A 22769-nucleotide genomic window follows, 5' to 3' on the forward strand; every position below is an offset into this window, starting at 1 on the left:
ACCTTTTTTTTGTGCAGAGGAGAACAATAACGAAGTCCTCGTTCATAATCATATGTTTTTTTCTCTCCAGCAAGACAAAAACCAGTATAAGTCTGTGAAACCATCCTTGACAAGGAACTTTTTCAGTCAAGATAGCTTAAGTTTACAAATTTTGTTGGTATCTGTCACAACCTTGAGAGTTGTTTACTTAAACAAAACAAACACAAAAAAAACAGAAGAAAACATCAATCTACCAAATTCAGATTTTCTCTGCCTCCTCTGTTGCATAAACTAGCAAAAGGGGTCAAGAGAAGTTAACAAATTCCAGTTGGCTTCACAAACTTGATAGAGGTCAGATTTATGTTCCACTGTAAACTGACCATCTGATAACATTACCGACAAAACCCAATTTAATACTACACTGCTTGTGACCGCCTCCAAGTTCAGTTCACACTCAAAACTGGTCTCACAAACAGCAAGAGGGAGGGAGACGGAAATCAAATGATGCACGCCGAAACTTTTGTCCTTATTCTCTTTATGCTACTATTAATTTGTTTTCTTCTCACAACTACAAAGTGAAAACGGTCCGTTTAAAAACCGACCAAGGAAGCTGCCAAATACAGAAGTGGGTTCATTCATCACCCTCCTCTCTCTCTTCCTTGCAATAATCTGGCTCACATCCCCCTCTCTCTCTCTCTCTCTTGCTGGCTGAAACTCAAAGTTTCATCAGTGGAGTCTGGGCAAAAACACAAGCAGACTGGGACTGAACACATCCTCTGCACATTCTAAAACATCAACCACACAACAAGGTGAGCTGAACTCTGGTGCTGTCCACAAAGAGCAGCACATTCTCCTGTCATGTAAGCCGTTTGTATAAAGACTGCTGGCATCACAGCTGTTCCAGGGTTCGGACCTGGCTGTGCGGACATGAACCATGGGGTTGCGTGGAAACCCTTCTCTCTGCCACAGTGGAGGGACCGATGAAGCTTTTTAAGTGCACTTGGTTGGGTTGGCTTGTGTTGTTGTTGTTTTTGTCGAACATACAGCTGTCTCCTGATAGTGCTTCTTCCTTCCTGGCATCAATCACTTCAAAAACACTGTGCAATAATGTCGCTTTAACACACACATGCCACACAAAGCGCAGCTCGACTCCAACAGGAATGCCAAGTTCCGAGGGCCCCATGACATGTGACGTCGCAAGAAACTGCCACACACAAGCCACAAATTGCTTCACTATGCAGCAACTGGTTGTCACAGAAAACGGAACAGTTTCTTCATGACAGGCCATGACTAGCGCTCAAAACATAACTTTTTTTTTCTTCTTTTTTTTTCCCTTCTTTTATACACTTCAAAAACGTCTCCATGTTATTTTTGACTTTCCATAATAATGCGATTAATATAATAAACAGTTCATCAAGTTGAAGACGAGCGACTTGGTAATTACACTGCCTCCTCCCCCCCTCTCACCTTGGCTCTTAGGTGGGGGGGGGAGGAAATAGTGAGGGGTGGGGGTGGGGGTGTGAACAGAGTACGCACCCCCTCCCCCCATCCTCCCATAGGTCTTGGCCCGCACCCTCAGAGTAGTTCTTGGCAGAGGGCACGCCCATCTTCCCGCCGAGTTTGAACAAAGCTTCAAATTGCGTAACTGGTTCGAACCCTCCAAAACAGATGACATCGATTCATTGGAGAAAAAAAAACAAAAAAAACATCAAGGATATAAAAAGGAGAAAGCCGTACTTTTTTTTTTGCTTGTTTGTTTTCAAACAATGAAAAGAAATCCACAATAATCAAACATAGAAGAGAACTTGGGATTCTTTTCATTGGGAGGGGACGGTGGATGGCTACTCCACAAACCTGGCGGCCACGATGGCAGGAGTTGCATGGAGTCACCACCATCAACCTGCACACACACACACACACGCACACACACACAAGATTAAAAACCGCCATACACAGTCCTCAGAGAGAGAGGGAGAGAGTGATTCAGACAAAAGATGTGCGCATGCATGGGCGTGCGAGCGCGCAGGCGAGGAGAAGATATAGGAAGAAATGTGGAGCAGGAGACAGTTTCTGTGCTGCTCACCTCCGTGCGTGTGTGTGTGTGCACGTGCGCATGTGTGTATTGCATCACTTTTTTTTTCACAACAGATCTCCCTGTGTAAAGTTTCAGGCTGCTCTCCCCTGGGAAGAGTGTGCCATCACAGAACACACCTCCCATATCATTCTTTTTTTTTAAATTAATTTTCTGCATGCAACTGCATTTGTTTTACTATCAAAGTTGATTTTCCTCCATAATTTTGCCAGGGGGCAACCCTTTGTTGCCATCAGTTCTTTGACAAGTGCATACTGCACACATAATCCCAATTTATCATCTCATCAAACATATGTAAGCATCAATAATAAATAACAATAATCACTTGCACTCACCTGGCATAGCTCAGTTGCCCCACCAGTCACTGGTCTGGGCAGAGTTGCCGTAGTTACCCCCGTAACTGCCACCGTAATTGCCCCCATAGCCACCGTAGCCCTGGCTGTACTGTTGCTGGTAGCCCTGGTTGCCGTAGTTACCTTGGTTGCCAAAGTTCTTGCCGGCCTTGTTCTGGCGGTAGTCACGGCCGCCGAAACCTCCGCCAGAGTTGTTGAAGCTGGAAACAGTGGCAAATAGGGTTCACACTCACTATCGTATCACAAAATGTTTTTTTGTTTTTCAAACCTTTCAAGCATTTTCCCCCAAAACCTTTTGTAACATCCCACTACAACAGCTGCACAAATCTACAAACAAAATTAAGTTTACTGGTAAGACAGGGACAAAGATGGGGCAAAGCTTTCATGGTTCATGTGTGCAATTCCTGCCGATCTGAAAACAAGAACGAATCTGAAAACAGAGGAAAGGGAAGTGTGTGTGTATGTGCGTGTTCCAGTACAGATATGTTGATCCATAACATATTCTGACGGGCGCAATAGCCGAGTGGTTAAAGCGTTGGACTGTCAATCTGAGGGTCCCGGGTTCGAATCACGGTGACGGCGCCTGGTGGGTAAAGGGTGGAGATTTTTACGATCTCCCAGGTCAACATATGTGCAGACCTGCTAGTGCCTGAACCCCCTTCGTGTGTATATGCAAGCAGAAGATCAAATACGCACGTTAAACATCCTGTAATCCATGTCAGCGTTCGGTGGGTTATGGAAACAAGAACATACCCAGCATGCACACCCCCGAAAACGGAGTATGGCTGCCTACATGGTGGGGTAAAAATAGTTATACACGTAAAAGCCCACTCGTGTGCATACGAGTGAACGCAGAAGAAGAAATAACATATTCTAGCTCAACATAAAAAGTTCTAAATCTCAGGAGACATAACAATAAAAATCTATAATTATGTATATCGTACTAATTCTCATACAGAAACTAACCAAAACCCTTTCACAGACAACTTTCACACACATGCACGACTCTGACACAAAGGATGATAGACTAAAACAAACACAAGTTGACAGAACACTGGAGAAACTACTGATTGGGGGGGGGGGGGGAAGAAAGGGTATGGACAAGCTAATGTGGAAAAAGAGGTAGGTTTCAAGGCCAGATTTAGACGAGCTGAGAGCACAGATCTGATCAACGTCCACGCAGACAAAAGTTATGAGAGGCAAAGGAAAGCAGAGAATAACAAAGGACATCTCCCCCAGGCAGACAAAGAGTACTTGAGAGACAAAGGGAAGCAGAGAATAACAAAGGACATCTCCCCCAGGCAGACAAAGAGTACTTGAGAGACAAAGGGAAGCAGAGAATAACAAAGGACATCTCCCCCAGGCAGACAAAGAATACTTAAGAGACAAAGGAAAGCAGAGAATAACAAAGGACATCTCCCCCAGGCAGACAAAGAATACTTAAGAGACAAAGGAAAGCAGAGAATAACAAAGGACATCTCCCCCAGGTAGACAAAGAGTACTTGAGAGACAAAGGAAAGCAGAGAATAACAAAGGACATCTCCCCCAGGTAGAGTACTTGAGAAACAAAGGGAAGCAGAGAATAACAAAGGACATCTCCCCCAGGTAGAGTACTTGAGAGACAAAGGGAAGCAGAGAATACAGGACCCCTTCAGGCAGACAAAGAGTACTTGAGAGACAAAGGGAAGCAGAGAATACAGGACCCCTTCAGGCAGACAAAGAGTACTTGAGAGACAAAGGGAAGCAGAGAATAACACATGCCCCCCCCCACCCCCACACACAAAGCAACCTATGGTGAACGATCTTTCCTCTTTGCTGCTCCCCACATCTGGAACAACCTTCCTCATCTTATCCATGCATCTGATTCCATCTCTGCTTTTCACTCATCACTAAAAACTCGTCTTTTTAAAACCTATCTATAAGCACTGTCAGCTTCCTTCTTCTCCAACACCATCCATGTCAGCTCACTTTGGATGCATGAAGAGTGGGAGAGGGAGAGTGTGGGAGGGGTTTTGAGAAAGAGTGGTCATGAATGATTAATGTAATTTGTAATATTTTTCTTTCATGCAAAGCACCCTATGCTCTTAGAGAGAAAGAGCGCGATACATCCATTATCATCATCATTATTATTATAAACTGCCATCTCACCGTCGTGGTCCGCCCCGTCGGCTGCCCCCGGTGGGTCTGGAGTCGTAGGCCAGGGACTCCAGCCAGCTGGGCACCTCCTGGTTGGCCTCAATCAGCAGGTCCAGCATGTCCCGCGTGATGTTCTTGTTCTTCTCGTTGAAGAAAGACGTGGCCAGACCTGGGATTGGAACACACAGCCTTCAGTTTTTCCTCAGGCGGGGCAGGTGGGAATGGTTTCAAGCTTTCTTCAGATGGGAGAGGTTCGTGTGATGTTACACTACTTCCAAGTTTGGTTTGGTTTTGTTTGTTGGGTTTCGTTTTGCTTTTCTTTTGCAAGTTTGTATCTTTAATGTCTTTTTTTCTTTCTTTTCTTTTTATCCCTGATGATGGATAGGGGGTTACAGAACTAAGACAGGGAAAAAAAGAAAAGAAAAACCTTGCAAAACAACACAGTTCATGGTAAAATATTGCTCATCATTAACTGCTCACATCATCTCCTGTCCAACCATCCCCCAAACCCACCCATTCACACCTGACCGTGAACACCCATCTCTACCAGGTGGTAATGAGTGAAGTACACATGCACCACCAACAAAACAGGTGCATATGTACCCAGGTTTCCCACATAACCAGTATGAAGTACACAAGCACCTGAACCAAACAGGTACGTACCCAGGTTTCCCACACGACCAGTACGGCCAATGCGGTGCACATACTCCTCAATGTCACTGGGGAGGTCAAAGTTGATGACGTGTCGCACGTTGGGGATGTCCAGACCTCGCGCAGCCACCTGTCCACAATTGATCAAGTGATGTCAATATACAATCAAATATCAATAAACGTATCAACGAATGAAAGTATTAATTTGATTTCTATCGGGTGCATAAACATTTCCAAACTTCAGATTATGCGTTCACGGCATCAACCCCCCCAGCCCACCCACCCCCACACCACCCCCTACCACCCCATCAAAAATCCCAACACATCACACAGAAGTCTTGATCATAAAGTATTAATGGAGAAACAAAATTTCAAAATTAAAAAGGAAATTCTTTTCCTCTAAAATCAATTTGACAAAAAACAAGAACACCAGAGAATCGACAGACAGAAAATACGAAAAAACTTAGCTGTATGGAGAGCACAGGAACAGGAGTAATAATGGCTGCCAGAAAAAGAGGGCGCTAGCCAGCGGGACAAAGGGGAGGTTACCTACTTCCGGGAGGTTATCGGCCGTAGTTCTGTTTTCTCCGCATAGGCGGATAGTAGTTTGCACAGGACAGGAATGTCAGACCCCTGCCGGAGTCTGCACTAGTTGGGTCACGGTTAAGTATGTGTAATTAAAATCATATTTAAATCATACTGTAACATCCATGACCCACTGAAACAGACTCCAGTTGGGGGTCCGATTCCTGTCCTGTGCAATCTACTACCCCTGCTCATGTGGAGTAATCAAAAGTGGCTGCAGTAGCTAGTGACCTATTCTGCGTGCCTATGAAGTGTGTGAAATTCAGGGCTGTTGTCTCCACAGGGAGAGCAGTCACCACAGTGCAGCGCCAACCACATCGCTTTTTTTTTTCCTGTCCTGAAGCGCATCTGTTTCACTGTCAATCATTCCCTTCCACAATCATTGTTTCCAAGCAATTGTGCACCAGTGATCAGAGTGGAAGTTCTATCATGGTGAATCATGTAGGGGAATCCAACATAACATCTCATCATCCACTGGCCTGTGTGTTTACATTTGTGTACAAGAGTAGGTTTTACCGTTGTTCATTTCTTAAAAAAAATAAATAAATAAATAAAAAATCACGACCTGTCAGAACTACACCATACCAAACAAACTACAACTGAATCCACTCCCACAGCTAAAAACATCAATAATACCCAGTACCAGTGATCAGAGTGGAAGTTCTATCATGGTGAATCATGTAGGGGAATCCAACACAACATCTCATCATCCACTGGTCTGTGTGTTTACATCTGTGTACTGTTATTTGCTCAGAGAAGGTTTTGTTGTTGTTCATTTTTTCCAAAACAAAAATCATGATAATGGTAAGAATATCCCAGACCCATAAGAACTACACCATACCAAACAAACTGAATCCACCCCTACAGGTAAAAACACCAATAATACCAGGGACCAGTGATCAGAGTGGAAGTTCTATCATGGTGAATCATGTAGGGGAATCCAACATCACATCTCATCATCCACTGGCCACACTACGCTCGATGAACAAACAAACAAACAAAAAATCTACAGCTGTCCCCCACTCACAGCGGTGGCCACCAAGATCGGGCGTTCTCCATTCTTGAAGACACGCAGAGCATCCTCCCGCTCACGCTGGGAACGGTCGCCGTGGATACTGGTGGCTGGGTAGTTCTCACGGATGAGGAAGTCTTCCAGAGAGTCGGCTCCCTTCTTGGTCTCCACAAACACCAGGGTCAGCGACTCGGGGCCCGCTGTTGGAGTGAGATGAAGTTTTTCTACATCAGTGATAGCAGTGCATTTATATTCTGCTTTCAAACTTCTCAATGCGCTTTGCTCTCCCCTTGCTAGGGAATTTTGAGGATTCGGGGGTAATAAATTCTATAAAAAAAAAATTATGGCACAAGAACTATGGGGGGATACAGAAAGAAAGTAAACGTTTTTGTGAAGGAAAATGAATGTGGATTCAGCTCCTGGGCTTTTTCCCCAATTAGGTTGACAGCAGATAACTGTTCAGGCATGTAAAGTCGAGATAATAATCTTTGTGCAACAAAAAAAGCCTATTTCCACCTCTACATAATGACATCCATAAAGAAAAGAAACAAAATACAGCTAGAAATAGCATGCCTATTGTCAGATTATACCTGCAGAAGAAATTAAAACAGGCATTAAGTTTATAAAAACAAATCACAGCTCATGCACACAAGTAAGTGAATCACTGTCCCAACAATGACAAAAATGACAAAGATAGGTATAGTCAACGAACAAGGTCAATCACGGTCTCAGAGCTGAGCTGGCAAGCTTTTTGACAGCTAAGAGCTTTTGCAAGAGGAGGAGTTTGTATTATACTCCATGTTTGGTGTTTGATGACATTCACTCCTTTCAAGTTGCACATGGGCCGATTAAAGTGTCTGCTGTGCATCCGGCTTGCCATCTCTTCAAACTAGCCAACCATCTGATTTAGCGGGGGAAAAAAACCACGTTAAAAACAAAAAGCATGTCTTTCACATCCAATGCAGGTTCAACCCTGCCATTCGTAAAAATCGTGCAGAATTGGCAGTTGTAGATTTCCTACAGTCTGCACTGAAATGTCAGTACACTCTTCCCAAAAACCACGCCCTCTTCACAACCTCTGGCTGGCATTTGACCTATCGTCTTACATCACTCCTCTCCCTCTCCTCCCCTTCTTCCAACGCTTGCTGCATGTATTCTGTCAGTCATAGCCACTTGTTCAAACCACTGTCGGATTGGATGGACGGACTGAATTACCATCAAATGGGCTGTCAGTTTCATTACTGTCGTTGTCAATCACCTGTATGTTCAAACCAATCATCAGACAAGAGAGATCCTCCTCCATCGCTCTCACTGTCCACAATCACAAGCACAGCTTTCAGAATTGTGTAAATCTGCTGACTTTGACCACTTGCTTTGCTGGACAGTTTTCAATGCCTTTTTTTGCACATGATGCAAACCCCTTTTCCACGTGCTTATCACATGGTCAGTAACAAATCATTATTGAGTAGAAAGGGGTCTTCTACCTGATGCATGTTCATTTAAATAGTATTTTTATAATCCAGACACAAACTAACCATTCAGAGTCTGTTTATGTGAATTGAACCAAACTCCAATGAAGGAAAAATTGGAAAATATGCAGGACGTCAGTGGACATCTTCTAAGCACTATGGCAATAACTTTTTGTAGGACGTCACCTGACTGGTTCATTATGCAGACTGCTTGAAAAGGGATGTTTTAGTTTTATATTGAAGGATGTAAGAGAGGGACTATGACTGAAAAAAGGCAGTGAATTCCGTGTTTGTCCATCTGAGTGAAAATGGCTAGCGCTGTGGACAATTCATGGCTGGCTGTAAAAATAGCTATTTTTGATCCTCTGCTCCATGAAGATTTTTGATCCTCCACTCCAAGAGGATTCAAATTCACTCTTTTGTAGCGCTGTCAATTTTGTGATGTGCATTCAGAAAATGAACAGTGATAAATCATCCAACTCCAGCCAAGATTTAAATCAACTCTTTTGATTCAGAAAATGGTGACTTCTGTCAATTTTCTGACATTGTGATTATTAAAAAAAGAAAAGAAAAAATGAAGAGGAATGACAACATATCAAGAACAAGGGCTAAGTTTAACTGTATACCATCCTTGAACCAGACAGACAACTGAATTACTATCAACAGGATAATCCTAGAGAATGACACTGAAAGGGAGAGATGAAAGCAGCTCACAGCTGAAACTTCTGGCAGACTGGTTCATCAGAAACACTGTTTTATGTGAACGCTACAGAGAACCTCATGTGAACAAATGCAAGCCCAGTTTTCAAGCCCACAGTGATACAGTGTACAATGATTTGCAGTGATAACATTTTGTCTATTTCATGCAAGTATGTTAAAATAATAAAGCTACAATTTGATGAAAAGTTAGCAGCTCTTTATGTAAGTATAATACTTCTGTGCCTGGAACACAGTTGTTTAAACATCCCTGCTGTCAGCACCTCTCAATGTAAGAATTATACCTCTGCATCTCAAACATGGTGATTTAAACACCTGTGCTATCAGAAAAAGGACAGATCTACCTGCCTGGGCCAATGGACCAGTGATCAGAGTGGAAGTTCTATCATGGTAAATCATGTAGGGGAATCCAACATAATATCTCATCATCCACTGGTCAAGGCAAAAACATGGGGCTTCATAGGTATTACTTGTAAGCACCCACCTCACATCCTCCCCCTCTTTACTCACATTCACACACACACTCACACACAGTGTGTACTGGAAGAGAGAACCAAACACCAGCTACTGAAGCAGGACATTGTTTCATGGAGTAACTTCTTGCCACACACACACACCACACCACACCACATGCACCAACACCACACAAAGCACAACAACAACGCCATTACCGATACCTGAAGCGTTGAGCAGGTCAAGCAGGAAGGATCGCTTCTCGTTCTCCTCCACCCACACCACCTTCTGCGTGATGTTCTCACTGGTGCTGCCCACGCGACCCACCGCCAGGAAAATGTAGTTGTCCAGGAAGTCGCGCGCCAGCAGCTGTGGTTAAGTACATGTAATTAAACACTGTTTACATCCCCCACACTAAGCATCAACCAATCAAATCACTATTTACATACCCTGTGTGCCAACCAGCAGCAGCACATCCCATCAATCAACAACTGTATTTCCCCCCTCGCCCCATGGCCTGCCCACCTTACCCCTAACAACCAAGACACAAAAATTCATATGATTATCAGTCCATTCTGCAGGGGACACGAATAATTATGTCACAAAACTAATTCATGCACACAGAAAAATATCTCAAGATGATATGTATACATCCCCAACTAGCAGCAACTGCACATCATCTTTATCATGCCACCAACCTAGACATCTTAGTTATCTAGTTATCAAAATATTGATTTGTGTGTCAACCCGCTGACAGCAGCAAACATACACACCACAGAACAACAATGCCAACACACACACAACTACCAGTGTGAAAAATATTCATTCATTCTGAAAAACCAAGACAGAAACAAAGTAAAAAAAAAAATTTTTTTTAATACAATAAGGAAATTTTTTTCCCTAAAATTACGTTTATCTAACATACTGTGACCCACGAGTGCAGACTCTGGCATGGAATCCAATTCCTGTCCTGTGCAAACTACTACCCGCCTATGCGGAGGACACTCAAGTAGCTACGGCCGATGACCTCCCGGAATAGGTTACCTCCCCTCTGTATCCCTGACTTGCTTTTTCAACTTATTCAAATACAGGAAAACCAATCACTAGGTAGACCAGCAAGCTTGTTCCAACTCACCTGGATTTCTTTGGGGAAGGTGGCGCTGAACATCAGTGTCTGCCGTTTGCCAACAGGAGGCATGGTGTCCTTCTCAACGATGCGGCGGATCTGGGGTTCAAAACCCATGTCCAGCATGCGGTCAGCCTCGTCCAACACCAGGAACCTGCAGGCCAAAGTCAGCGACTTGTGTTAATGGATGTCCGGGTGCAGTGGTCAGAACAACACACGGATTGGGAGACTGACTCTGGAGGGAGGGTGAGGGAGGATGCGGGGGGTGAGGGGTTGTACCATCAGTAGCTAAGAGGCGCTGTTTTGTGTGAATGTGTGTGTTTTGTTTTGTTTTCTTTGTTTCTTTTTAGGTGTGGGACTTTGTACCACAGCTGACTCCAAGCATGACTTTAATAAGTTATTGTATTGCACTGCATTTAAACTGCACTGCATCATGTTGTATTGCATTGCATTCTATTGTTTTGTATTGTATTGTCTTGTGTGAACTTTGGGGCTGCTGTCCCCAGAGAAAGCAGTCACCACAGTGCAGCACCACCTTATCTTTTTTCCCCCCACTGTCCAACAGTGTTTCTGTTTAACTGTCAATCATCACTTCCACAATCATCATTTCCAAGCAAGTGTGGACCAGTGATCAGAGTGGAGGTTCTATCATGGTGAATCATGTAGGGGAATCCAACATCACATCTCATCATCCACTGGCCACTCTTCGCTCGGTGAACAACTTCCCCACCCACCTTTATTTTCACATCCGCACTGAGGGGAAAATAATCCGGATCAAGGCATGGCAGTATTGACTAAAACCATCAAACAGAATAAAGCCACTGACCAGTACCATTTTTACTTCCAAATCCAAGACTTTTTCACACCGAAGGGCAAAATGCATTTTATCCAAGACTTTTCTAGCCCTGGAAATGGCTCTCTTATTTTTCTAAGACTTTTCCCAACTTCCATGACTCTACAAAACCCAGCAATACATAAATCCATTGATACAGAAATACCACCTCCATACAGTGGGGTTCCAGCTGACCCTGGATAAAATTCCTCAATTCCCGTGCCCGCACACCCGCCCTCATCTCCATCACGTCCTTCCTCACAAACCCTAACCTTTACAGGGACCTCATGAACCTGCCCCTAACCTTGACAGGGGTCCCACACCACCACTCACTTGCAATGGTCCAGGCCGATCTTGCCTCTCTCCATCATGTCCACCAGACGGCCAGGAGTCGCCACCAGCAGGTGACACCCACGGTCAAGGTCACGCATCTGGGCACCGATATCGGCACCTCCGTAAACCACGCAGGGCCTCAGGCGTGAACGGTAAGCAAACTGGAATAGGTCACATTGCAAAGGTTCAAAACCACAGAAGTTTTTTGTTTTAATTGTTTTGAATATTTCAAACACTTAATGCCAAAAATTTGTTAAAGCTACTGGATCAAGCTCCCCGGAAAGACACTATTTTGAGTGGCGGTTTATGCCCCTTTCATCAATGGTCATCTGCATTCTGTCAGTGATTTGGGAAGCCCAAAATATAATACAACTGTTTCATTTCAATTACCCAGCACTATGAAACAACCTAAAGTCTATGTCTATTCATTCATTCATTCTACTCCCTGAGTACATCCATTTGTTTTTGCTTGCCAAAAGCAACAAATGGCGCAATATACACATCGCTTAGCACAATCAAAATGGTGAGAAAATCAGAAGAGAGCTTACCTTGCGGGCCTCATCGTAGATCTGAGAGGCCAGCTCACGGGTTGGGGCCAGGACCAGGGCGATGGGGAACATCTTGCGACGACCGTACCCACGGCCCTGCACACACACATGCACGTATAAACATCATTCTGCTCTTTTCTGTGGCGTCACATGTAGAGTAACAATGGACAAGTCAGCACTCCCCCAACCCCAAACTCTGTGAGTGAGTGCGCGCGCATGCATGTATACGTGAGAGAGAGAGAGAGGGAGGGAGAGAGTGTGTGTGTGGGTGAGTGTGTGTGTGAGAGAGAGAGAGAGAGATAAGAGTGTGAGTGTGAGTCTGAGTGTGTGTGCAAGTGTGTGTGTTCTTCATTGTCCTGTCACACTATGACCATCAGAACAGAAGCAGCAACTGCTGTCCCACTAGCTGGACTAGAATTAATAATTGCAGAGTGCGTCTAGCCCAAGTTACATCCCCACTCTCTCCAGGCAAAGGAGGCTTTAGGACAGTAGGTGTTGGGAGTATGCACTGTCAGTTCATACATGTGCATTAAGAAAAGCAGAGCATATGCATGCATCCAACTGCATTCTTTCCCCTCCAATAAAAAGGTTCCATCATTCCATTTTATTTCTCATGAAAGGATCAAGCTACTTACATTTAACCAGAATGCAAGAATTACATTTGGCTATACAGTTTACTGCAAAATTGTACGCTACAACACTGTCCAACAAACTGACAAGAAAAAAAATATAACACAGGACCAGTGATCAGAATGGAAGTTCTATCATGGCGAATCATGTAGGGGAATCCAACATAACATCTCATCATCCACTGGTCTGTGTGAACATTTGTGCTCATGAATGTGCTCAAAGTAGTTTCTGTTGTTCTTGTTTAGCAGTTGTTGTGGGGTGGTTGTTTTTTGTTGTTTAAAAAAATTAGAAAGTCATGATTATGTAAATAATATTCAAGACCTATCAAATTAACAGCATCCCCTAAAATAAAATAAAAATAAAAATAAAATAAAAACTGAACCCATTCTTACCAGTAAAAACACTAATAATATCCAGCACCAGTGATCAGAGTGGAACTTCTATCATGGTGAATCATGTAGGGGAATCCAACATAACATCTCATCATCCACTGGCCACACTACTCTCGTTGAACAAACAAACAAAAATCTACAGCTGTCCCCCACTCACATCGATGGCCACCAGGATTGGGGAACTATGTTCATGTATGTGCTTAAAGTATGTTTTGTTGTTTGTTTCATTATATAAAACTCACAATAATGTAAATAATATCCCAGAGTTATCAAAATTGCACATTTACACTGAAAAACAAAATACTACTGAACCCACTCTTACAAGTAAAAACACTAAAATACTCTGGACCAGTGATCAGAGTGGAAGTTCTATCATGGTGAATCATGTAGGGGAATCCAACATAACATCTCATCATCCACTGGCCTAGCGTGAACATTTTTGTTCATGCATGTGCTATAAGTATGTTTTGTTGTGTTGTTGTTTTTTAGTTCATCTGTTTATTGTTGTTTTTTTTTCGAAATAAAAATCACGATTATGTAAGTAATATCCCAGACCTATTAAAACTACACCATCCCACTGAAAAACAAAATACGACTGTTACCCAGGACCAGTGATCAGAGTGGAAATTCTATCATGGTGAATCATGTAGGGGAATCCAACATCACATCTCATCATCCACTGACCCACAACAGACTGAACATCCTGCCAATAAGGGCCCAGGAAGGCATGCCAGGAAGGTGTAGGGGGTGGGGGTGGGGGTTGGGGGGGTTGACCCTGATAAGATCTAATGGACGAAGGTAGGTTCAACAAAAAAATTGTGATTTTTTTTTCCCTGAATACATAAGTCACTAGCTATTAAGTGGTCGATAGTTGTAACAAATGACATTTTCAATGCAAGACTGCCTCTTATCACAGTTATAAAAAAAACACACACAAAAAAACCAGTCACTGTAAAGTGGCTGTTAACAACAGAGCTAGAGTATTAGAGGGTTTCCACTGATGTGAATAAACCAAACTCAATATTCTGGTGGATATCCCGCCTTCCACGTTCAAATTACACCACTTATTTGTTCTTGGTGGTTGTTTTTCAAACACCTAAGCTCTTTATTGAAGCATACTGGTAATGGGTTTTATTACAATTCCCAAGAGTTTTTCTGGACCCTGAAGTGCAGCACGTTTCAAAGAATTGGTTCTCCGACTCTTGCAGACTTGCATGACTCTATATAATTACCCAAGACTTTTTCTGGACCCTGAAGGGCAACACATGTTTCAAAGAATTGGTTCTCTGACTCTTGCAGATTTGCATGACTCTATATGAACCCTGTAAAGTGCACAACATGTGCCTGCAGTCTAGAAGCAGGTCACTACCACAGCAGTACTGCACTACAAGACTGATGTAGACCCAACATCTACAGCACCAGTGATCAGAGTGGAAGTTCTATCATGGTGAATCATGTAGGGGAATCCAACATAACATCTCATCATCCACTGGTCTGTGTGTTTACACTTGAGTTCATGTATGTTTTGTTGTTTTTAACAAAAATTGTGATAATGTATTACTAAGTAATATCCCAGACCTATCAAAACTGCACCATCCCACTGAAAAACAAAATACTACTGAACCCACTCCTACAGGTAAAAACACAAACAATATCCAGCACCAGTGATCAGAGTGGAAGTTCTATCATGGTGAATCATGTAGGGGAATCCAACATCACATCTCATCATCCACTGGTCTATTTGTCTACATTTCTGCGCATGCTTAACTTTATTAGCTTTTAATGATGGAGTCACCTAAATTGGCTGTCACTATCAGTGCTACACACACACACACACTTACATCGCACAGCCTGTCACTCACCTGGTTGGGTTGCTGGGAGGTAGGGGTAGGTCCATTCTCATACACCTGGTTCAGGATGGGCAGCAAGAAAGCTGCAGTCTTTCCAGACCCTGAGACACACACACACACCATTGCTTCAGGCATACATCTTTGTGACAAGTCATCTTTCACACACCTTGCTGCTTCACTCAGGCAGACATTGCATCAGTGATAAGGTCTTGGTCTGTCTCACACCGTATTTCACCATACATCTTAGTGATAGAACTTGTCTTTCTCTTCAATAATCAGATATACTATCTTGATGACGCACCTGACCTTTTAGAATACATCTGAAAAAGAAAAATAAGCAGACAACAGAACAAATCCCCCAAAATACATGTTATCAGCTGCCATCAGATAAACCATCCTATTTCTGTCATGTTCATTCTGACCAATCACCATTATCTTTCTGGTCATCATGTGGCAGACAGGCAGAAAACATGAGGGAAGACAATAAAAGCATTGCTGTCCCCCCCCCTCCCCCCCACCTCCAAAGAATACATTCTGTCCCTTCAGAAATGTTTCCACAGCTTCAAATGTTCTCATTTATTTAACACTGACACAGAGACACCATCTGCTGAAACTATCAATAAAAAATATAATAAAAATCAATAAAAAAATAAAAAAACTGAAAAACAAATTAACTCTAAACCTTTCCTCTTCCACCCTATTTTAGTGTGACAATGTAGTAAAGCCTTCCTTGAGTACACAAAAACACAACTGAAAAGATTTTCAGTCAGTGTTCTGCCGATACCCCCAGTTTCTGTGTCCCATGTCAGACAAATTTCTGTGTGGCCAAGAGCCCTCTCACCTCAGGGGGGAAATGCTGAACTCTGCATGGAACTTGTGAAGTCCCACAAACAGTTGACAAATCCAGATACACACACACTTCTAAACTGCACTTGTTTATCAGAAGCGTCCATACAAGTGTCACCCACACCTTCCCTCCTCTTACCCACCCCTTCTGAATACAGCCGTGACTGCCATCAGATAAGCCATGCTTGCTTTCCCCATCGTGTGTTAAGACAACCAACCACAAAACATCTCATCACCTGGCAGCCAGCCACTGTCGACACACCCCTCTCTCTCCTCCCGAGTTCAGGACAGGAATGAAGGACTGCGATAGATCTACATTCGTCAACCATGTATTCCTCCTTCAAGGTTTGTTTAAAAAATAAAAAGTTGGGGTGGAAAAAGAAAATACCAAGAACAAAAAAAAAAAAAATTCCAAATTGCCAATACAAAAATCTGTGTAATATGGAAATACTTCCCACCCATGACACCCACACACACAAATACATACATAGCAGCTCTCTAAAAACAAAACATTTATAAAAAAAAATAATAATAATAATAATAAAAATAAAATAATTTAAAAAAAGTTTGGGTTTCAGTTTCAAGGTGTCAAAGCATGTGGACAGATATGGGCCCCACATCACATCTGCTTTGAAAAAAACACAAGGCGCAGATGCATGACTTTCACATAAACCCATCACGCTGGCCAAGTGCCAAGCACGCTGGCCGAGTGCCACCAAACCTGCCACTACTAAACAAAATAAATCACACACACACACACACACACACACACACACACATACGCCCACCGCAAGCAAGAAACCACCCAACACCACTCCACCCCACCCCACAGGTACTCACCAGTCTGGGCACAGGCCATCAGGTCCCTCTTTCCCAGCACGATGGGCAGGGCAAACTTCTGCACAGGGGTGGGCTTGCTGTACTTGCTTAGCACAATATTGTTGCGGATGATCTCCCCCAGCTTGCAGTCCTCAAACTGGAAGCACACACAGGAAGGCACACACGTTCTTCATACATTACTTGATACCTTGAAGAGTTTGGCACAGGTATAGGCACGTATGTTCTTCATACATTAGTCAGGATACCTTGACGAGCTTTGCGCAGGTATAGGCACACATGTTCTTCATTCATGAGTTGAGACACCCTGAAGAGTTTTGCACAGGTGTGGTCAGCAAGATCTATCATGCGAGGTAAATTCTGTATTGGCAGGGCTTGAAATACACACACGTCCAACTGTCCAGGGTAACAAAAACCTACAGGTGGACGATAGGAAATGTTCTCTAAAACTAAAACTGTTAACTAAAACTGTTAACCATTCCTTTACTGCACGCTGAAAAAACCAACCACTGCTCAATTCTAACAGAAAATGAGACTCAATTACTGTGACTGTAAATAAAAATATCAAACTCATTTGAATCTTTTTCTGCCATCAGCTAAGCCATGCTTTTTCTTCAGATGGAGTCTGTCAGGGCATACTGGGTCATCCTATGGCAAAAAGGTGCACCTTACGACAATCACAACCTTTAGTCAGAGCACATTTCTATTTTTGTACACAAAACAGAGCAAGGACAGGCAGACATACGCAAAGATTAAGGGAAGAGAAAGAGAAGACAGAATGAAAATGCCCAAGATATTTCAATCACAAAGGACAAAAAAAATAATAAATAAATAAATAGTAGGTGGGAGGGTGGGTTGCCATCAGGTAAGCCATGCTTTCTCTTCAGACAACAGTCTGACAGGACACATTGAGTCATCATATGGCAAAGTGAAATACTCTGTTCGGCACTGCAGTATATTGTTAAAAAGACTGCAGTGAGGAGAAATTCAGGCTGCTCTCTTTCACATTAGAAACAACACATCCTTACAGAGTGGCACTACCCACACACCATCCCGTATTTTCCTGTCTTGAAATTTATCTCCATGTCTTTTTTTTTTTTGTCTTTTCCACCCCCCTGATGAAATTTGCATGAACAAGAACTCTTGCTGCAATCATTTGTACACAAAAAAGTGCCAGGATAGACAGACACATGAAAAGACAAGGGGAGCGAAACAGAAGACAGAACAACAATGCCCAAGATATTTCACACAGTAAAGGAATAAAATGGTAGGTGGGAGGGTGGGCTGCCATCAGCTAAGCCATGCTTTCTCTTCAGACAAACAGTCTTACAGGACACTTTGGGTCATCATATGACAAAGAGAAATATTCATACAGTTCTGCACGGCACTATATTGTTACAACTGACTACAGTGAGAAGAAATTCAGTCTATCTTCCTCACAGTAAAGACAACACATCCATGTAGAATAGTAATACCACCTACACCCAATCCCACTATTTTCCTGTCCAGAATCAAATTTGTTTCCATGTTGGTTTTTTTCTTTCTCCGACTGAAATTTAGCAGCAACAAGAACTCTTGTTGCTATCATTTGTATGAAGTATCAGCTGCATATGCAACTGGGTCTCTTTCACCATGTGAACAAATTCCAAAGTCTTCATGAACAAAGACAATGTCAGTATGAAAAGAGACAGAGAAAAAGAGGGAGAGAGAGAAAGAGGGGAGGGAGGGGAGGGGGATGGAGGAAAAATATTTTTCATTGAATATATCTTAATAAAGTCTTTTCTGCTGTCAACGAAGCCATGATTTTTTTCTTCAGAAAGCAGTCTGTAAGGATGCATTGTCGTCATCATATCGCAGAAAAATTTACAACAATCACCAGTAATGGGGCTATATCGAAGTGAAGATAAGATAAACAAGGGAAAAAAATGGTGGGGATGAGGGGGAGAGAAACAGAAAGGGGTAAGGGGGGCTTTGCCATCTGGTAAGCCATGCCTTGTCTTCAGACAACAGTCTGACTGGACACATTTTGGACATCATACAGCAAGAAATATCCCTCAATACGAATGAGATAATATCAACTTCAAGACTAATCACTACTCTCAGCCCTAATACATGTACACTGTCACAAAAATCAATTAAAGGTTACACGAAGTGGTTTCTGCCATCAGGTAAGCCATGCTTTATCTTCAGACAAGTCTGACAGGACACATTTGTCATCATACAGCAAGAAATATCTCTCAATACTCATGAGAATATAATATTAACTACCAAACTAATCAAGTCTCAGCCTTAATATATGAAAAACAAATCAACTGAAGGGGACATGAAGTGGTTTCTGCCATCAGGTAAGCCATGCTTTATCTTCAGACAACAGTCTGACAGGACACATTTTGGTCATACAGCAAGAAATATCCCTCAATACGAATGTGATAATATCAACTACCAAACTAATCAAGTCTCAGCCTTAATATATGAAAACAAATCAATTGAAGGGGACATGAAATGGTTTCTGCCATCAGGTAAGCCATGCTTTATCTTCAGACAACAGTCTGACAGGACACATTTTGGTCATCATACAGCAAGAAATATCCCTCAATATGAATGTGATAATATCAACTACCAAACTAATCACCACTCTCAGCCCTAATACATGTACACACAAATCAATTGAAGAAGACATGAAGTGGTTTCTGCCATCAGGTAAGCCATGCTTTATCTTCAGACAACAGTCTGACAGGACACATTTTGGTCATCATACAGCAAGAAATATCCCTCAGTACGAATGTGATAATATCAACTACCAAACTAATCAAGTCTCAGCCTTAAAATATATGAAAACAAATCAACTGAAGGGGACATGAAATGGTTTCTGCCATCAGGTAAGCCATGCTTTATCTTCAGACAACAGTCTGACAGGACACATTTTGGTCATCATACAGCAAGAAATATCCCTCAATATGAATGTGATAATATCAACTACCAAAGTAATCACCACTCTCAGCCCTAATACATGTACACACAAATCAATTGAAGACATGAAGTGGTTTCTGCCATCAGGTAAGCCATGCTTTATCTTCAGATAAGTCTGACAGGACACATTTTGGTCATCATACAGCAAGAAATATCCCTCAATACTCATGAGATAATATATTAACTACCAAACTAATCAAGTCTCTGCCTTAATATGTGTATATACAAATCAATTAAAGGGGATGTGAAGTGGTTTCTGCCATCAGGTAAGCCATGCTTTATCTTCAGACAAGTCTGACAGGACACATTTTGGTCATCACACAGCAAGAAATATCTCTCAATACTCATGAGATAATATAATATTAACTAACAATCAAGTCTCAGCCTTAATATATGTACACAAAAATCAATTAAAGGCGACACAGAGTGGTTTCTGCCATCAGGTAAGCCATGCTTTATCTTCAGACAAGTCTGACAGGACACATTTTGGTCATCATACAGCAAGAAATATCCCTATTATGAATGTGATAATATCAACTACCAAACTAATTACTACTCTCAGCCCTAATACATGTACACAAAAATCAATTAAAGGCGACACAATGTGGTTTCTGCCATCAGGTAAGCCATGCTTTATCTTCAGACAACAGTCTGACAGGACACATTTTGGTCATCATACAGCAAGAAATATCCCTCAATATGAATGTGATATCAACTACCAAATTAATCACTACTCTCAGCCCCAATACATGTACACACAAATCAACTGAAGGCGACACAAAGTGGTTTCTACCATCAGGTAAGCCATGCTGTATCTTCAGACAACAGTCTGACAGGACACATTTTGGTCACCATACAGCAAGAAATATCCCTAAATACTAATGAGATTAAATGAGCTACCAGACTTTTCACTATTCACAGCCTTAAAACAATACATGCACAATTCAATTAAAGGGGACACTAAATGGTTTGACTTTATGGCTTACATAAACAGACTTTAGGTAGTTATGGCTCGTCCAATACCTTTCAAAGCAAATAAATTAGTATCTTGAGAAAAAATGTACTTAAATATGCCTCGCATGGTTGTGGAGGCTGCCATTTTGTATAAGGTTGTAACGTCACAAGTCAGCATGCTTACTTTCGCTTTTGACAGACATGCCAAGCAGATCAAAACAAATTCATTTAAAAAAATTTTTTTTTTTTAATTTTAAAAAATACTGTGCAAGGATTTTGCAAAATAAAAGAAAATACCTCGTCTGTGCAAGGTCTGTGTTGGAATGAATTTTGGTTTACATCCTTAAAATTTCAAACTCCGGTTCACAGGAAAAAAGTTATAACAAGCTGCTGAAACTTCAACAACACTGACATATCAAACTGTGAGTGCAAAATGTGAGTGCTTATGTGGAAAACTGCATGTTTGCTAACTCCATCATGCCCGAACAAAACACCTGTAGTGAAAACGATCTGAATGTCGCAGCTTTTGAAAATGATGAATGTGATGGGCCTGCTGTTTTAATCACAGCTCATCTGTCATTCCCCACATTTGTTCTAACTAAGCCTTCCTGGAAGTTGGCTTTGCGATCAGTTGATGTTATGTCACAGCTGACCTCTTTCTGTTTCCTTTCAAGAGAGCCAAACCTAATATGGCGGTGCCCTGTGTTACACCAAGCTGATAGTTGAAAGCAATACAATTGCTTTAATGCACAGATACATTTTCTTCTGCCATCAGGTAAGCCATGCTTTGTCTTCAGACAACAGTCTGACAGGACACATTTTTGGTCATCATATGGCAAACAAATGTACTCCACTGCTAATAAGATCAACTAATCACAACTGTCCTGAGCCTTAAAAATGCAAACACACACACACACACACACCACCGAGAAGAGGTACGTACAGTCTCGATGTGGCCAGGAGGGCTGTCTCCAGTGGCCTCCACAGGGATGTCTTCATACTTGTCAAAGTTGATTCCAGTGTTGTCCCCACCAAACAGCTCACTGAAACACAACGTTCACACTGCCATCAAACAATCGTTTCACAAGTAAAGCCCTTTACAGGCAAGAAAAACATTGTACCTGTAGCTTCCCATCATGCCAAGATCCACTGCTGCACCATCACACACCAACAAAGCACTTGACCAATTCAATGGCGCACTGTCTACAATTTCAATATTTTGTCTTAGTTTCCGTTACCCTTCTCTTTCACAAATGAACATTACCACAACTGAAGATTTCTCCACATGAACAGAGTAGTAGTTTGCACAACAGGTATCGTACCCTGGCTGGAGAATATGTAATTAAAACGTTAAGATGCTGATCAAAGGGGAGAGACCTGCAGCAGTCTTCCCCCCCTTGTCATCATGGTTGCTGGTCTTGAGGTGGCTAACCTCTCTCAAAATCAACCCTCATGAACTAAACTATTTGTAACGACAATGATTTCTTTCAGATAAGAAGGCAAACCAAAGGTCCCATCTTCAGCACTGAAAACCCACAGCAACAAAAGGATTGCACCTGACAAAATTCTGTGGAAAAATCATCTTCAATACTAAAACAAATACACTCACAAACAAACAAACAACAAAAACGAAGGCAGCGCTGCAGCATCCCCTGAGGAAGAGTAGCCTCCAAAAAATATTCTGCGCAAGACAGAAATCTTCTGCAACAAAAAAATATACAACACAAAACCAAACCCAACTCACTGTTCCAGCCGCTCGTTGGGGGGCAGGGGGATAGACCAATCCTCCTTCCCATCCTGCGTGCAGTCCTGACGGTTGTCCCAGCGGTTGTAGCCCTGACCCACGTTGCCGCGGCGATCACGCTGACGGTCGTCAATCAGTGCGTCCCAGCGGCTGTTGGGCTGCGGCATGGGGGGACCACCCTGGCGGTCAAAGCGCCCACCACCCCCACCCTGCGGCCCCCAGCTGCGGCCGTCGCCTCCCCTGGACAAGAATAGTCAAGG

General features: G+C 42.5%; 1 protein-coding gene across 1 annotated transcript in view; it reads right to left on the minus strand.

Annotated features, from left to right (window-relative positions):
• Nucleotides 1–238: 238 nt before the first annotated feature.
• The window catches only part of LOC143275328 (putative ATP-dependent RNA helicase Pl10), a 31072-nt gene continuing 8541 nt past the window's right edge, over nt 239–22769 (minus strand). Inside the window, exons 5-17 of the mRNA XM_076579352.1 lie at nt 22510–22749; nt 21709–21808; nt 16845–16980; nt 15171–15259; nt 12287–12382; nt 11739–11899; nt 10583–10727; nt 9672–9816; nt 6824–7008; nt 5224–5341; nt 4573–4729; nt 2407–2624; nt 239–1879 (exon numbers count right to left, since the gene is read on the minus strand). Of these exons, the coding sequence (XP_076435467.1) occupies nt 2417–2624; nt 4573–4729; nt 5224–5341; nt 6824–7008; nt 9672–9816; nt 10583–10727; nt 11739–11899; nt 12287–12382; nt 15171–15259; nt 16845–16980; nt 21709–21808; nt 22510–22749 (1780 nt within the window). The 3' untranslated portion in view covers nt 239–1879; nt 2407–2416. The remainder of the gene's footprint in view (nt 1880–2406; nt 2625–4572; nt 4730–5223; nt 5342–6823; nt 7009–9671; nt 9817–10582; nt 10728–11738; nt 11900–12286; nt 12383–15170; nt 15260–16844; nt 16981–21708; nt 21809–22509; nt 22750–22769) is intronic.

This window comes from Babylonia areolata, chromosome 30 (genome assembly GCF_041734735.1).
Source record: "Babylonia areolata isolate BAREFJ2019XMU chromosome 30, ASM4173473v1, whole genome shotgun sequence".
Classification (NCBI taxonomy): domain Eukaryota; kingdom Metazoa; phylum Mollusca; class Gastropoda; order Neogastropoda; family Buccinidae; genus Babylonia; species Babylonia areolata.